Source organism: Filobasidium floriforme (genome assembly GCF_021052385.1).
Source record: "Filobasidium floriforme strain CBS 6241 chromosome Unknown HD553scaffold_16, whole genome shotgun sequence".
Lineage (NCBI taxonomy): Eukaryota > Fungi > Basidiomycota > Tremellomycetes > Filobasidiales > Filobasidiaceae > Filobasidium > Filobasidium floriforme.
In genome coordinates, this window is record NW_025763637.1 from 585,912 (window position 1) to 602,099 (window position 16,188).

The following is a 16,188-nucleotide window of genomic DNA, read 5'->3' on the forward strand; positions in this document are numbered from 1 at the left end:
AGGAGGCGCCGTCGAGAAGATCAGGAGACGTCGTCGAGGTCTCGCTCCGCTTCAGCCAGCTGTAGCCTCATAAGCGCCACCCGCTCCACCGCAAGCTTCTTCCGAGCGGATTCGTAGACCTGTCTCGCCGATTTGTAGACCTGTCTCGCCGATTTGTAGACCTGTCTCGCCGATACGTAGACCTGTCTCGCCGATTCGTAGACCTGCGTCGCGGCGACCGGTTTCACTCTCTTCTTCGGCCCGCCATGGGTCTTCAGCTCCATTTTGTTGCTGATGCCCCTTTTATGAGCGCCGAAATCATCGTCCTCAAGAGCCGGCTGAGGGGCGACGAGATAGGTGCTCGCAGAGGCCGGCTTGACAGGGAGAGAGGTCGTCACAATGGCAGGCTTGGCGGGGAGAGCAAAGGTTGGCACGGAGGGGAGGAGAGATGTTGTTACGGCGGAAGTCGCTAATCGAGATAGGTCCTAAGTCGTAAGGCGTAGGGTGCTTATAGGTGAATCGCAGGTAGTCGGGAGAATGTCGCAAGTCCGCTTAGATGAAGCGGGTTCGGGTGCGGGATACGAATCCAGAGATATATGGATAAGGAAGGTGATCACTCGGTGTGAGGTACCGGATTCGGTCTAAGGTAAAACGATGAAACGTAGATACTTAGCGACGTCCTTGAGTTTGTAACCTCTCCGCAACACGTCTTGAAGATGTTGTAACAAGTCAGATAGGCGTGTATTGAATGTGATATCGGAACTTGACCTCTAACTATTACAGAGCGTCCTCTATCGAATTCGGTCAAGTTCCTCTAGCTATTTATACGGAGACGAGTACGTAGACGGGCTGGCGAACACTGAAAAGACCCAGGAGAAAAGAATGGCGAGAGATGGCGAAACTGGAAGAACGAGATGGCGAACAGACGAATCCTGTCGAGAGCAGCCGGATTCGGTAGAGGAGGCGAGTTTGAGTTCTCATTTGTCCCTAGGTACGTCGAGTAAGGTTGTCGAGGTCCTGAGTAGAGTGTCGTGTACCTCGAGGTCCCTGTACCTGTTTGTGATATGTGTCGGGAAGGTTTGTTGTTTCGGTGAATGGTGAAGGCGAATGGTAGGGGCGACCGAATCTGCTCCGAGGGAATCGGATTCGCCTCGTCGAGCCGGACTTAGGTGTATGCTGATGTCCGTAGATCGAGCCTGTGTGTCGGTAGTCGACTCACGTGATGATCCCGTAACAGATGTCGAGGCGGCGACAAGGGAAGCAATCCAGACCATAACCCATTTCAGTACCCAAACACATGACCTATGATCAAATGAGAGGAAGATGGAGCAGAGGTGGTCTCGACCATCAGGCGTGACCTTGGCGTCGACCTCACTGTCGTCGGTAGTGGTCACATCGTAGCCGGCACGGGAGACCACCGGTACAAGGCTGCCATCGCTGTGTCGATTTCCAACCGCCACAGACTCCTCCGCTTCCGAGCCATGAGCAAGTTTTCCACTTACAAGTCCTCCTTAGAAGTTCGCCAGTGTTGGGTCCCGGCGGGTTATTATATCAACTTCTTCGTTAATGGGCCGAGCAAGGATATACTCCCTTTCCTGGTCGAATCCCGCAATTTCTCGCCTCCCGTGTCGATCTCGTGGGCTCCTGCGAGCTATTCGAACCCGTCGGCCCCACCGAGCGCAAAATACGAGAGCTGGGTGGTTACGTACCGGCTTGCCAGTCACACCAACGCTGAGGCGATTGCTACCAGGCTCAAGGTTGGTCTCACGTGTTATCGAGTTCCCCAGTCATAGACTTACGTTTCATCTTCAGGATGGAAGAGACGATACTTCTCGGGGCACGCTGATGCAGGCAACGCCTTTATCGAGGTGACACCCTCATCAACCTGCAACTTTCTGGTGGTCGGCGAGCAGACCACCCTCCTACCAGGTCAGCTGACGTCTTTACCGGCGGCGCCCCCGAGCACAGCCATGGGATTTGGTCGAATGGTGCTCTCGGGAGAGATCACCCAAGACCACAAACGGGGAACGAGCTCGAACACGGACAAGCAGACTCACGGTCTGCCCAACAAGTGGGTGAAGCCCAGGCGGGTCGATTCTCCATCTCCTTCTCCACCTCCTTCGCCGCCTCCTTCTCCACCTCGTTCACCACCTCGTTTGCCACCTCGTCTGCCACCTCGTTCGCCACCTCGTTCGCCATCTCCAGGCTCACCTCCAACCTCTTTGAGGTCACACCGAGCGGAAGGTGACGACGACGGTGCAGTTGCTGGAATGGTCGGGACGGTCGGGACGGAGACGGTCGGGACTGAGACGGTCGGGACGGAGACGGTCGGGACGCAGACGTTCGAGACGGTCGGGATGGCAAACCCCGTCGGATCCGACGTTGGTATCCGGGGCGAGGGCGCGGATGTCCCCTCCTCAAAGGTCGAGTACAAGGACTATCAAGCCTTACTCGAACAGACCAAGAAGATGTATGGGTGGTGGAAGAAGGCTGAAATCAAGCTGAAGGCGGAGCAGGAGAAGACGGGGGTGGTTGATAGGTCTGAGTATGAGGAGCTGACGGAATGGAGGATGGCTGCGGTGGACACCTTTTTGGAACAAGCGAAGCGTCTATAATTGTTTCCCATGTATTGTTTTTTTTTTTTCAGAGTCGTTCGATAACGATGAGTCCTATGCGTATACTAAGCCTAGTGTTGGCAGGCCGTTCTGAACTTGAGAGAACTCGTCACAAAGGCCGGATGTCGAGGCGGTGACGAGGGAAGCAATTCAGACCATATCTTATTTCCATACTGAACACATAACCATGCAGATCTTCCAACAGCACACCACCCACATTCAGTACGAGATCACCCCTGCTAACCAGGTCGTCAGTATCCATATCCAGGATGCCATGCTATTTATACTGGTCGATGCTGACTTTATGGATCTGTATGGTTCCGCCGTTTCGTGGTCAATCAGTCTTCGAGATCCGGGTAGCCCTTTCGCTCGTGCATGCCTTCGACGAATCGGCTTGACGGCGTCACTTCAGGTCAGCGGTCTGTCAGTTGTATTTAGATCCTGGCGGGCAGATCTGAATCTGACCATCTGCTTGAAGTAGGACAGATCTGTCGGCGAGGCCGAAGAGACCCGTACGTGATCTCGAGCCCTACTTTGTAGTGCTTGCCACGTCATGGATGACCTGAGCGTTTATTTGATAATCTCTCGAGGGATGTTCACGATTGTCGACATCGAGACTTCGAGCGATCAGCGACATTCTTCGACCTCGAGCTCGTCGTCATTCGACTATCTACAGACTGCAAAGTCATCATCGATTCCGCATAATCAACGCACACTCGAGCTAGTCATCGTGTTTGCGATATGAGCAAACGTGCGGCAGCGCCGACTTCGGCAGCACCTCCGTTGCCTCCCGGGCCGCAGCCGACGCCGGACCAGCAGGCTGTCATTAACGCAGCGTGGCAGACTTATTATGTGAGTCGCCTATCGAGGCCCACAGAGCATCCGGAACGGTTCACTGATAGTAAATCTCGTTTGGTATGGTAGGCACAGAATGGTGTAGCTCCAGCGACACCATCGACCGCGGGAGCCTCTCAACCCAACGCTGCTCAGTATGCGAATTACGGGTATGGGGCCGGGGCGCCTATCAGTAACATGGCAGCTACACCAGCGAGCGCTACGTTCCCACCATCAGCTGGTATGCAACAGGCGTATCCTGCTCAGTATATGGTCCCTCAACAACCGTACGCCGGCTCGCCAGCCGGGTATATGCCTCAACAACCTCCCCAAGTCATGCAATACCCTCATCATCCTGCCCCGATGTACGCACAACCTCAGCCCCAGATGATGCCCATGCAGCCGGTCATGGCTATGGGTCCTGGACAACCTCAAGGGATGATGATGCCCCAACAACCTCAACAGTGGGGTCAGCATCCGCAACAGCATCAGCCTCAGGGACCTCAACCGAGGCAAGGTGGTGGATTCCGACCGAGACCTGGACCTGGACCTGGCGGGCAAGGTCAACCCAGACCTGGGTTTGCGGGGCCGGGACCGATGAATCCCGGCGGTGGTTTGGGTATCGCTCAACCTATGGCTCAGGCTCAACAGCCTCCACCTGGACAACAACAACCACAACCTCAAGCGGGGACATCACAACCCGGTCCTCAACCCCAGACCTTCCGACCTACCCCTGGAGGAGGACATTCTTCCCTTCCACGAGCTCCTTCCGGGATCCCGACGAACCCTACTTTGAGGAACCGACCTGCTCACCCGTCGCTTCCACCCGGACCTGGACCTTCTGCTCATCATCAGCACCAACATCCGCAGCAACAAGGTCCTCCGGCCAAACGACCCCGAACGGACGGTCCTTCTTCTGCCTACTCGCCTACACCGTCTATGCGATCTGTTGGTCCTGGTTCCGGACCAGGAGGAGCCGGACCCTCGGGACCTAGGGATTTCGGAGGGAGGAGGGATCATGACGATCATCGGTACCGAGATCGAAGGGACTATGACCGGGATCGCGATCGAGATCGGGATCGTGATAGGGAGAGGGACAGAGACAGGGATAGAGACAGGGACAGGTTTGAGCGGAGGAGCGACTTCGGCGGGTCTCAGGATGGTGGATCTGGAGGTTATCGTTCGGGGTTCCCGATCGGTGGTGGCGGGCGTGGACGAGGCGGTCGGGGTGGCCTGATGCCAAGGGATAGGAGAGATGGTCCAGGTCCGAGTGGGAGTGGTGGCGGTTCGATAGCTGGGTCGTCGGATTCGAGATTCGCAGCCGGTGGTGCTGGTGCTGGTCGTGGAGGTCTGCGAGGTCGTGGTGTAGGAGGACCCGGTCGAGGAGGTGATCCGGTCGTCGGCTCGAGATTTGTTTCGGGTAACGGAGTCGCTGGAGCTCCGAAGGGTCCTAGCGGCCGAGGCACGGGGATCCGAGGTCGAGGTGGTAACCTCTCGACGCGTGCGGGCGCTCGGGTGGTGGGCACTCGGAATGTCCCCGTGGGTAATACTAGCATCAACAAACCCGGTTCGAACAAGGATGGCACGGGCAAGAACGTCGTAGTAGATACCGAGCGGGAAAAGGTAGCTAAAGAGGAGGCTCGGAAACGGACATTGACGGATTTCAGGATCGTCGGACTGGAGATCAAGTCGTTGGGATGGAAGTGGGGCGTTGTCAGACCCGATGCGGCCGAGGACGACGAGGACGAGGAAGAGGAGGCTGATGATGAGGCTGTTGTCGAGGGAGATCAGCAGGCGGAACAGAATGAGACTGATCAGCTTCGTAATGGGATTGCCGAGGAGGATGCTGTCGAGCGGGATGTCAAGGCCGAACCGACTGACCCATCGGACATTCAGGTCGAGGTCGAGGTGAAAGTCGAGCAAGTACCCTCCGAGGCTACACAGGCAGCGCCGGTAGAGGCACATGACAAAGAGGCCACAAACGAGGTTGAAGGAATATCTGCAGAGACTACCGACGCCGAGGTCGTCAAGGAAGAATCAGACGAGCCTCAAGAAATCAAGGACAAGGCGGACGTTTCCACCGTCGCAGCTGGTGTTGCAGGGTCGACCGTCGAGGGCAAACGTGGTGAAAAGAGAAAGGCCAAGATGAGCAGTCCAGATGCAGGTCTGTCACCCATTCCTCTTTCGTCTCTTTGCGCTGTTGCCCATCGAGACTTCCGCGTCGTGAATACGTTTTTTGACAAACCCTTTCGTTTTATTTGCTCTTCTACTTGTTCTTGCACCACAACATGACTCGCTCCGATTGCCTTTTATGATCGTTGGCTGCAAGCAGACGACGACGCGCTGATCATGTCCAAGAAACGCACTACCCACGGACCCATCATCCGCAAAGAGACCGTGGCGCCATCATCGTCTTCATCACCGGAAAAGAACCGGTTCAGGATCTACTTTGCTAGTCCTGTCGAAGACGCTGACGGTCCCAGTCTCAAGGCATTGCATGCGATGGAGACTGTCGACGAGGACAATGCTGAAGAGGAGCAGCGCGATGAGAGTGAGGAAGAGGCAGATGATGACGAGGAGGAGGAGGAGCACCAGGCGGAGGAGGAAGACGAAGAACATGATGGCGAAGGGGACGAGGAGGGTCAGGAAGAGTATTACGAGGCCGAAGGTCAAGACGGCGGTGAAGCCCAGGATGAAGAGCAAGACCGAGATCAAGCCGATGAACAGCAGAAGGCTGACGAGGTCGAGGCCAAGGCCGATTCCGCCGCCGAAAACCAGGCTGAGGGCGATATGAGCGGGGTCGTCGAAGAGGAAGAAGAAAACGAAGAGAACAAGCCGGCTGACGAGTCCGGCGTAGAACCCGGCGAGATCGCAGAAACACCGTTGGATGCAGAAGAGACGAAAGAGCAGGATGTTACGATGCGAGACCCTTCTGTACCTGTCCAGGTCGAGTCCGACTCTACTGCTGTGGTTAAGGACGACACGCCGGCTGAAAAGGCCGTCGAGTCTACCGAAGCTGTAAGCGCTTCACCTGCCGATCCACCAGCACCAGCACCAGCGCCCGCGGAGGCCGAGTCGTCGAAACCGACCGAGCCTGCTGCCGACACCCCTGCCGAATCCTCTTCCCGCGTACCTTCACCTACCAAGAAAGACCGTCAGAAACCACCTGTCGTCGCCCCCTTGGCGCCTCGGGAACCCTCGAGCCACCGAATCGCCGATGCCCGATTCCGCCGCAGTCCTTCCTTGCCCGCCACCTCGAGTGACACTCCTCGACCGGAATCCAACCGACTCTCCATCCTGTACGCCAACGGGAAACGCAGGATCTGTCTCGACTCCGCCATCGTGGAGAGCGTCAAGATCCACCGTAAAAAGGGGAGCATCCAGGTTACTCTAGACGCTGGGGCCGTGAAACGCAAGTGGGAGCAGGATAAACAGGTGGAGCAGATCGTCAAGCGAATCAAAGAGACCGAGGTCGCCGATGACGAGGTTGGCGAGAAGGAAAAGAAGGAGAAAGATGATGGGGAGATCGAGGTCGACGGTAAAAGTAAAGGCGACGAAAAGAAGGAGAAGGACGCGGTAACGAAAGAGGATGTCAAACCGGAAGAGTGGAGTCTGACCAAAGGTATCCTCGTAAGTCCGGATCCTAACCCCGTTCGCGCTTATTATCTGAACATTATGACTGACGACCTGGTGTAATTCAGGTCGAAGCGCTGGACGAGGAACACAACGTCTTTGGCCCAGTAAACGCCGAGACCTTGGCCAACATCTGGGCCTCGATGGACGTGTCGGCCGAGGAAGAAAAAAGTCCTCCTCTTCATCGATTGCTGGAAGAGCTTCAGTCCGGTACTCTCGGTGCCAGCAAGGATGGTGAGGCCAACGGAACCGACGATCAGACTGAGAACGAGGCTGGACCCGATGGAGAGAACCCCGATCAAAGCTCGCTCAAGCTCGAACTGACTGCCTACCTCGACATGGACCGACCGTTGACCGAGCCTAAGTGGGTCAAGAGCGGGCACGTCGAGGATTGGGTCAAGGGCGGTCATCCTCACCATCATCATCACCCGGCGGCGAAGGCTGGGAGAGGGTCTGATGAGCCCGATGATGCGAGTTGGAGGATGAAGTTGAAGGTCATCGATCCGGATATGGTGAGTGCAATGGCACATATTCGTCATGCTCTGGGGCATGATACAAGTCGCAAGTAGCTGATCACAATTCAATTCTGTCTCTCGCGCGCTTAGCCACCTACCCTCGGTAGCGTCCTCGAAAACTGGGCGTTGGTCTCCAAAGTCGGGACCCTCAAGGACCGCCGCCGATTCGCCAACGGCCACCTGACGAGCCTCAACAACATGGTCCAGATCCTCCTCCGCGCCGTTCGTGGAGAATCCACCCCTCCCCTCACCCGGACCGCTCGAGCGTCTCTGCACGGACCCTTGAAGAACGCCATTTCCCCCAAAGATTTCTACTATACCCGTCAATCTCACACCTCGTTGGCGGTCATGGCGATAGTCAACCTCGTCAAGGATTATTCCTTCGGGAGCAAGGAGGCTAGGAATGTCTTGGAGGACAAGATCGGGAACGTGATCAAGTCGATGCCGCATTCAATCATCTTTGCCTCGGTGGACGATCTGTATACAGACTGGGTCACGCAGGAGCCGAGAGGTGCGCCTGTAGGGCCCAGAGGGGCGTGAAGAGAGTAGACGGGTAGGTGTGGAATGATGGGTAAGTGAGCGAGTGTATGGGAGTGTTGTCGATTAGATCGTTATACGTATACCTGTGATTGTGATCGTGTTCTGGATATTACTACTGTACATGTGAATATACTCTCAATTATGCCGCCTTGCTCGATCTCGCTGCGCGCTCTACTTGCTTGAACCGAACCTTGATCTATACGATCTGTAGATTGCTGTGAGTTGAATGTTGGAATCAGATGGTATATGAGATATAGGAGGATGTGTGGGATAGGAGGAGGGAGGTCGCTTTTGCGCGACGCGACTGACTTCTGACGTGACGCGATCTTTGAGAGAGAGAGCAAGACGCGACGCTAAGGGGGGGGGCATGCTGAGCTAGCTTTCAACCTCTCTCGATCTATCTACAGTCACCGTGACTGATACTTTACCCCAACACTCTAGCATACATTATCACTCACAGCAGGACAGGAGATTAGTCAATCCATCTCTTGTATCCCGCAAAAGCGAACGGATCACTCAGATCGCGCTGTAATCTTGGTCCCAGGTCAGTCTTGCAGCTGCGATCGCGAAGTTAAACTTTAGCCAACTCACATCACACCTCGTAATACAACAGGCATCATCGAATTCTTGCTTCCTGTACAGCAAACAACATCTTGCATTGGACAGCCGGTCCTGTCTTTTCACATCTTGCCATATACCCCTGATCACCATCACCATCGAAATCGTCATCCATCGTCCCAACCCCCGCCTTTAGCCTCGCGTCGCCGATCACCTTGACGCGTAATTCGAGGCGATAACGACGACCTCGACCTTCAGGTCTGGATCATGTCGAACAATGACAGTGGGACCACCACGCTCACTCAGGTACTGGATCCGTTCCAAACCCCAATCAACGTGAAGTCGGGACTTCCCGAGGTCGAACCGGAAAGAACGAATGGACAGGAACGCGTTATAGGGGTCGCGACCGGCCCCTCTCGATCTGCTTCTCCTTTACGCTCGAAAGAAGTCTTAGGCGATCCGATCGCCCTGGAAACCCGACCGCCGGCTAGACGGCATCCTAAACCACTCTTGGCTACCTCTTCTTCTTCCTCGTCGTCATCGTTGGAAGGCTTCGCAAGGCCGAGCAAGAAGAGCAAGAACCCGTCAGACCTCTTCTTTTACCCTCAACCGAGCTTGTCGACGATCACTCCACGTCCCTCACCTCCTCCTCGGAAGCACAAGACCTCCAGAAGCAACGATGACGGGAACGATGAGGATGATGGCGAAGACGACCACGACCAGCTAGACTCGGACCCTCGGAACCTAGGCGACCTCGGCCTGGATATCAGGTCTACCCCTTGGGGTCCTGGAGCGTTGACAAGCGACACGGGTCACAGTCATGGTTCTCCTGCGGATACGGAACTCCGAACGCCAGGCTTGGACAGCTCGGCTTTTCCCGTTCGGAAGCTGGGCATTCGCAAGGGGTTCGGTCGGGGGCCTGGTCAGGAAGAGGATGAAGATGAGGATGAGGCTGAAGAGGGGGACAAGCGATCAGGGAAGGAAGGCTGGAAGATGATGCAATCCCGGGGTCTGGAAACGCCAGCTCCGGCTCCCTTGAACCGTCAACCGAAAGACCTGTCCAGCGTATTTCCTTTCGCTCTATCCACCCCTCAGAACCCATCAACCACTACGAGGAGGTCGGGCGAGGATGAGGTGGATAGGCCCTTGGAGACGCCTTTACAACCCCAATCCAAATCTCAAATGCAGGCGCTGTCGATGTCAGAACCTCCGAGAGAGAGGAAACGTCGGGGATCCGTCACCCTCGTTCTACCCCCTCTGACAGCCTTGTCGACCCCTATCACGGCAAAGAGGTCCGCCTCGACTTTCGACCCGACGTCCATGTCCATGTCCGCACGAGCTACACCCGAGGTCGGCTCTACGAGCGCGAGCATGAGCATGAGCACGGGAAAGAAACGCCGGAGGACTTCACCGGAAGAGTTGATGGTCCTCGAAGAGGCTTATGTGAGGAACCAGTTGCCGACGAGTGATGAGAGGGCTAGGTTGGCCGGTCAGACGGGGATGAGCACGAGAGCGGTCCAAATTTGGGTGAGTTTTGCTCAGAAAAGTTTGATCGCATATCGAATCGACATAGAATCGGTACTGAGTTGCGACTCGTCCCTTCTTCCTCACAGTTTCAGAACAAGCGACAGACGGAAAAGAGGAAAGCAAACCAGAAAGTCTTCCCTACCCTGATGCTCGTGCCCTTGCGGCACGGCTCAGCGTCGGAACCGTCCAGCGAGGCTCAAGCTCTGGTGGATGAGACGCCTCGACCTTTCTTGTTACCCCTCAGCGGTAAGCGGGCTGGCTCGGCCAAATCGCCTACAGGGCATGCGTATCAATATGTACCTGCTGGGGAGGGTCAGCCATCGGCCGTGAGCAAGGGCAAACGCCCGGTGTTGCCGGGCGATCAAGAGGAGGATACGTTCTTCACCAGCAAGTCCGCGACTAGAGCAGACCAGGCCGTCGAACGAGGGGACGAGGATGAGAGAGATCTCGGGGCCGATACCGAGGTTGACGAGTTGGATCAAGGGGATCACGAAGTCGATGAGCTGGAAGACGACGATGAAGGGATTGTTCGGGGCAGATCTAGGGAAGCGGTCCTGCCCACTTCCGACGTCCGTTCGAGCAGCCCAGCGTTGATTAGGTCGAGTTCGCCCGTCGTCCTCTTGAAGGAGAGGCAACAACTGAAACGACGAGGATCTTCCGCCGATGACAAGAAGGATGGCAAGAAGGAGCAAGACGCCGAAAGGGAAAAGTTAATGCTCTTCCCTTCGAGCAGCTCAATCGAGGTCGAGCTGTCCGAGGACGTTGTCGCACCTACGCCTACCCAGGGGAGCGCGAGATCAGACCGAGCGAGTCCGGCCACCGTATTGTCGACGCCAAAGAACCAAGAATCCTCGAGATCGACCGCGATCAAGAGGACCACATCGGAGAGGATGCCAGGGAGTCTCAAGCGGCAGATCATTGGTATCGCCGATATTTCTGCCGGGGACCAGACCGATGCCAGCCCCTTGGCACCGTTCAGTGGCCGAAAGTTTGTGGTCTCCCAATCGGTCCCTAGCTTCTCGGTTGGGGCAAGGAGGGACGGGTTGTTTGCGAAGCCCGTCAGCCCGTTGGGTAAGAGAAAGTTTTCTTCTCGGTTCAACGTTGGTTTCCCGATCCGGTCGGACTTGCCTACGCCTGGCAAGTCGTTCGGACGCAGTCAGAGTGGGATCTTGGACGAAATGTGTAGTCGCAAGGAACTACCATTCTTGCCCAGTTCGGCACGCAAAGAGGTTCCAGGAACGCCCTGTCGAGTGGCTTCGTCCGAGCCGGAAGATCACGTCAAGGTCGAATCCGAGATTATGCTTAGTCAAAGCAAGACGGCGATGGCTGGGGAGTCCTCGTTGCTGGACTTGTTGCCCTCGGATCCACCTTCAATGGGATTGATCGATTTCAACTCGGATGCCGAAGATGCGCCGTTCGAGGGCGACACCGATGTCGAAGAGACGCCCAAGAAAAAGATGAAAACGCAGGACGTAACGCACGGTTCCGGCCTCCGACAATTTGCTTCGCTCGACTACTTTGCTGGATCGCCTTCCAAGCGCAAAGGACTTTTGGGTGATGAATCGAGACGATTGAGCGGACTGGGTACTGCCCGACGTCGTCTCTTTGAGGCACACTTGCAACAGCAAGCTCAGCAGCGAGCTAGCGTCAAGGCAAAGAAACAAACGAATAGCAGCAAGAAGAAGAAGAAGACACCTGCCTCTAGTTTGAAACGCTCCGGATCGAGCAGTTCGGCTTCGATTGCCTTGGCTACGATAGCGGCTACGCCTACGCGCAAGCCTTTGGCGAGCTCCCATTCGATGCCAGACCTGGCGTTGGTCACGTCTGACAAGGTCAATATTACCCCTGATCGACGAGTGCGTGGGGCGACAAAAGACGGCAAAGCGGAACAACAGACGGACGAAGAGGCCGCGCGGTTGTTGCTGGGATTGTTTGGTGGCAGGTCGTGATAGTAGTGGATAGAGACGATATCTTGAAAATGGAACCGGTAGTCCATCGAGGACGTGCATAATGAATTTGAACGAAGCTGTAGAACATGATTGCATTGATGAGAGATGGCATTTGGCATACAAAGATTGAGTTGCAGTACTTGTGATTATCAGCTCGGGCTCGCCTTGTCTGATGTCAGCAGCAACGGCGGCAAAGACAAGAGATAAGCCCAGACGGAAGGAGGAACCTGGCACTGACGCGACTTGGGCAAAAAGATTGTACAATAGCCCGGAATCGAACCGAGTGCTAGCCGATGGCAACGGCTAATGTTACCACTACACCACTATTGTTGTGATGTGAAGCAAAAAATTGAAACAAACTAACAGATACCGATGTTCAACTTCGACGTCTCGACTGCGGTCACGACTCAGCTCATGACGACATCAAGTCAAGCGGCACGCGGCCATATATAGCGTCTCCCCTTGACTGTCACCTCTTCAATCCCCGCACATCTTCCGCCTCGACCGCCGTACGTTTGCCGGCCCCTCCAAAGCTGGGACAGGTCCTTCTCCGGACCGGACCAATCCCCAGATGGACGATAGAACAATCGATTGGCTTTGAAAGACATGAACCGTACTCTGCGTTGACATTAAAGGTTTCTAGCTATATACACTTTTGACTGATCGATTTGACAAACGTTCTCGACTTGGGCTTCCGATTCTCCAGCACGCTACTCGAGCAATTCTCGAGAGACAAGGCACATCACAACGGGACCCAGAGCCGCAGCGCAAGGGCTCTAGTAGGCCATGCCCATAAAGCTCTTGCCCTTGTCGGTAGGCTGGAAGTCCTCGCTCTTCCCGACGAGGTGGGCCGTCTTGGACTTCTCCTCGACGGTGGCCATGTTGGCCTTCTTGTTGTCCGGCAAGAGGTCGTTGATGCTGGTCGCGTAGCCGGGGTGGATGGCGTATTGCTACAAGCGCCGCGGCGTGGGAGAAACGTCAGCGCTTGGAGCGAGGCTGTTCGGAAGATGGAGCACTCACCTGAGCCAAGTACCCCTCGATGACGATATCATCGGCAAACTTGAGCAGACGAGCGGTGTTGCTGTGCAAGTTGTTCCTCTCGGTCTCGCTGAGACGGTTAAGGTAGAGCTCTCGAACCTGGGTGTACTCGCGCTCGGTACACTCGTCCCTCCAGTACGACTTTCGCGAGACGACATTGTTGGCGACTTGGTAAGGCGCCTCGACGGCATCCATACCAGCGAATCCGGGGGTAGACTTGGTCGAAGGGACGTTCTTGTGGTACGAGTTGGGGAAGTACATGGGCTTGCTGCCAGAGTCGGCCTGCATAGCGGAGCGAATAGAAGGTATCAGCCATGAACCGTAGATATCTGATGTAACTAGGCGCGGCAACTCACGTCGGTCCTCATGGTTCCCATGAAGTTGTCCGGCGAGACAAACTTGGCCATGAAGGGGCAGTTGACCGGGATCTGGTGGATGTTGGCACTTCCCAACCTGGTGTACTGAGCATCACGGTAGCTGCAAAGGTAATCGAGTGAACACCGTATCGCTTTCCGAATACCCGTCGCGCTCAACATGGACTCACAAGAACGCACGCCACTGCAACAAGGTGTCGGGCGAGAGCTCGATACCGGGAACCAAAGATCCAGGCGAAAAGGCAGCCTGCTCGACGTCCCTGTGGTAGTCTACAAAGAGGCCTCAACTATAAGCGCATATTCTCGACAATAGGTAGGTCGTTAAGACGTGGACCCACCCTCGGGGTTCCTGTTGAGGGTCAAGACGCCGACCTCTTGCATGGGGAATTGACCACGGGGCCAGATCTTGGCTGCAAGGTTAGCACACAGCGTCAGTCTCAAGGGGCTGGCATCTCCTACCACCCATCAACTTACTGATGTCAAAGGGGTCAAAGTCGACCTGGGTAGCCTCCTCGGGGGTCATGGTCTATATAAAGAACGATCAATCAACCTTGTATTCCCTGGAAGTATCTCATAGCCGCCGCTGGCGTGCGTCCCAAAACTCACCTGAACCTTCATGGTCCAGCTAACGTTCCCGCCCTTCTCGATGGTCTCGTACAGATCCCTCTTGGCGAAATCAGGGTCTTCACCGCAAGTGATGGTAGCTTCGTTCATGTTGAAGTTCTTGATGGGCTCGTTCAGAAGCCAGTGGTACTATTGAATTGCACACGAGCGAGAAGAGTCGTGTAAGCGACAACGATTCCAACAAGATGGGTTGTAAAGAATCAGGTCTCACCTTGATGAAGGTGCTCTTGCCCTCGGCGTTAACCCATCGGAACTAGAATACCGCGCCGGTTTCAACACCGCTCGTCAGCCATCATATTCTTCTTCCCAAGTTCGAGAAGTACTCACAGTGTGGGCTCCGTAAGCGTTAAAGTGGTGCGAGACAGGAGTGGCGTGGTCAGAGAACAACATCAAACCGGCGTGCTGAGACTCGGGGACCTGAGTATCGTGCCAAGGTGAAATGTAATAGATCGTCAGCGCTCGACCTTGAAACAAAGAAGGGGAGGAGAGATGTCCCAATTCGGACTCACGTTGGCGAGGAAATCGAACCACCCGTTGTAGTTGAGCAAGAACGACTTGGGTTCACGTTGCTGCGACCGGATATTGTCGGGACCCTGGAAAGGGTCTCGAACGAAGAAGACGGGGAAGTTCAGACCGACGAGGTCGTAATTCCCATCCTCGGTGTAGAACTTGGTAGCGTGTCCTCGAGGGTTTCGAGCGCTATCAGGGTATTCCCTTCCGTAAGTGACCGTGCTCAACCTGGTGAACGTCGGCGTCTTCTTGCCCACGCTCCCGAACAACTTGGCTTTGGTCAGATGCGTGACGTCTTTCGTGACGACGAACTCTCCGAAAGCGGCCCATCCGGCAGGGTGAACGATACGTTCCTGGATCTTGGAACGGTCGAAGGCTTGTTGCTTCTCGAGGAGGGCGGTATCGGCTTGGACGCTAGATCACGACAAGTTAATTTTATGCAAATTTAGCGATTGACTTATCATTGTATGTCATATTGAGGTAGTGAAGGGGGGCTTACGGAATTCCACCGACATTCAAGGGGTAACCCGAGTGGTGCAACCTGTAATACCATACAACATGGATCAGACGTCAGCGGGAGGTCAATTTGGCGCCCAATGAAGGTAAAAAGATGGGCTTACGGCTGTCCAAAGTTGGTGGTGTAGCTGGAAGATCAGAATCGGGAGGTGTGTGAGAAAGAGGAAAGGCGAGGCGAAAGGATAAAGAAGAGGAGAAGGAGAGCAAAAAAGATTACCACGTAAGCCGACCGTTATCAAATTTCCAACATCCCATCGGAAGTGAAAGTAAAGGGCTCATCCGACTCACAGTGGGGAGTCGTCGAAAGCGTGCTGACTCTGCACGATCCCGGTCAACCTAGCGGCAGTCTCGGCAGGTCCGTCGTTGAGCCCCTGGAAAGCCTGAGCTCGCTGGGCCATCCTGGGGTCGACGCCGGGGACGTGTTTGAGGGTGTCGGCGATGAATTGAGCCATGTTGTGTATGTGAGAGTAATTTCAAGGTAAGTCTGAGTTGTAAAGTCGGACTTTGAGGGAAAAGGAGAATGATTGGGGAAGGAGGCGATGGATCGATGGAGGGAAGGGGTCTTCTTTATATATATACGGTGAGCGTGATTCGATCTCGCCTGTGCCAATGAGGATCGAGACGTTTCGTCATCCGGCTACCACCAGCCAGCAGCAAGAGCAGCAACGCTGGGCGCTGGGCGATCGTGGACGTTGTGAACGGCGAAAACGTGCTCACCCATTCCTGTGTTTTCGTCAGCAACATTCCCCTCCCTCCCTCCCCTGGGCGACGCCACCGGGAATCCACCTCCACACCGACCACTTCTCGTCATCAAGGTCTGTCACCCCCCAAGTCCCTCTCGCCTCCTGCCTTGCAGGGTCTGAATGAGCTGGAATCGCACCCCCTCCGCGCTAAAATAGAGTTCTTTGCATGACGTGATGCCACAACAAACCACGTGGTAACTCCGGTTATCGTCATTTTGCATCCTTTGGAAAGT

The 16,188-nt window shown here is 55.3% G+C and overlaps 4 protein-coding genes and 1 non-coding gene across 5 annotated transcripts; 3 read left to right on the forward strand and 2 right to left on the reverse strand.

Annotated features, from left to right (window-relative positions):
- Positions 1–1,486: 1,486 nt before the first annotated feature.
- HD553DRAFT_314614 (uncharacterized protein) lies at positions 1,487–2,598 on the forward strand. The gene is made up of 3 exons (XM_046180374.1): positions 1,487–1,630; positions 1,689–1,722; positions 1,779–2,598. Exon 3 carries the CDS (start codon positions 1,950–1,952, stop codon positions 2,592–2,594), a length of 645 nt encoding a protein of 214 aa, XP_046035237.1. The 5' UTR covers positions 1,487–1,630; positions 1,689–1,722; positions 1,779–1,949; the 3' UTR covers positions 2,595–2,598.
- A 673-nt stretch (positions 2,599–3,271) lies between these two features.
- Positions 3,272–8,491, forward strand: HD553DRAFT_314616 (uncharacterized protein). Its single transcript, XM_046180375.1, has 5 exons — positions 3,272–3,446; positions 3,519–5,592; positions 5,761–7,058; positions 7,130–7,573; positions 7,667–8,491. Exons 1-5 carry the CDS (start codon positions 3,336–3,338, stop codon positions 8,114–8,116), a joined length of 4,377 nt encoding a protein of 1,458 aa, XP_046035238.1. The 5' UTR covers positions 3,272–3,335; the 3' UTR covers positions 8,117–8,491.
- A 42-nt stretch (positions 8,492–8,533) lies between these two features.
- HD553DRAFT_351237 (uncharacterized protein) lies at positions 8,534–12,276 on the forward strand. The gene is made up of 3 exons (XM_046183600.1): positions 8,534–8,660; positions 8,730–10,201; positions 10,288–12,276. The coding sequence occupies exons 2-3, from the start codon at positions 8,942–8,944 to the stop codon at positions 12,148–12,150; spliced, it is 3,123 nt and encodes a 1,040-aa protein (XP_046035239.1). The 5' UTR covers positions 8,534–8,660; positions 8,730–8,941; the 3' UTR covers positions 12,151–12,276.
- A 133-nt stretch (positions 12,277–12,409) lies between these two features.
- On the reverse strand, positions 12,410–12,480 carry HD553DRAFT_t79. Its single transcript has one exon. It is a non-coding gene; the product is annotated as a tRNA-Gly (tRNA).
- Positions 12,481–12,760: 280 nt separating this feature from the next.
- Positions 12,761–15,664, reverse strand: HD553DRAFT_298118 (catalase; the record flags this gene model as incomplete). Its single annotated transcript, XM_046178571.1, has 13 exons — positions 12,761–13,100; positions 13,171–13,470; positions 13,545–13,665; positions 13,733–13,832; positions 13,901–13,972; positions 14,037–14,088; positions 14,169–14,315; positions 14,398–14,439; positions 14,514–14,603; positions 14,696–15,110; positions 15,196–15,237; positions 15,317–15,340; positions 15,501–15,664. The coding sequence occupies 13 exons, from the start codon at positions 15,662–15,664 to the stop codon at positions 12,927–12,929; spliced, it is 1,743 nt and encodes a 580-aa protein (XP_046035240.1). The 3' UTR covers positions 12,761–12,926.
- Between the last annotated feature and the right edge of the window lie 524 nt (positions 15,665–16,188).

Coding starts and splice junctions, on each gene's coding strand:
- HD553DRAFT_314614 (XM_046180374.1), top strand. CDS start 1,950: ATGGGATTTGGTCGAATGGTGCTCTCGGGAGAGATCACCCAAGACCAC.
- HD553DRAFT_314616 (XM_046180375.1), top strand. CDS start 3,336: ATGAGCAAACGTGCGGCAGCGCCGACTTCGGCAGCACCTCCGTTGCCT. Junction 3,447..3,518: donor CAGCGTGGCAGACTTATTAT/GTGAGTCGCCTA, acceptor TTGGTATGGTAG/GCACAGAATGGTGTAGCTCC. Junction 7,059..7,129: donor GTCTGACCAAAGGTATCCTC/GTAAGTCCGGAT, acceptor GGTGTAATTCAG/GTCGAAGCGCTGGACGAGGA.
- HD553DRAFT_351237 (XM_046183600.1), top strand. CDS start 8,942: ATGTCGAACAATGACAGTGGGACCACCACGCTCACTCAGGTACTGGAT. Junction 10,202..10,287: donor CGAGAGCGGTCCAAATTTGG/GTGAGTTTTGCT, acceptor TCTTCCTCACAG/TTTCAGAACAAGCGACAGAC.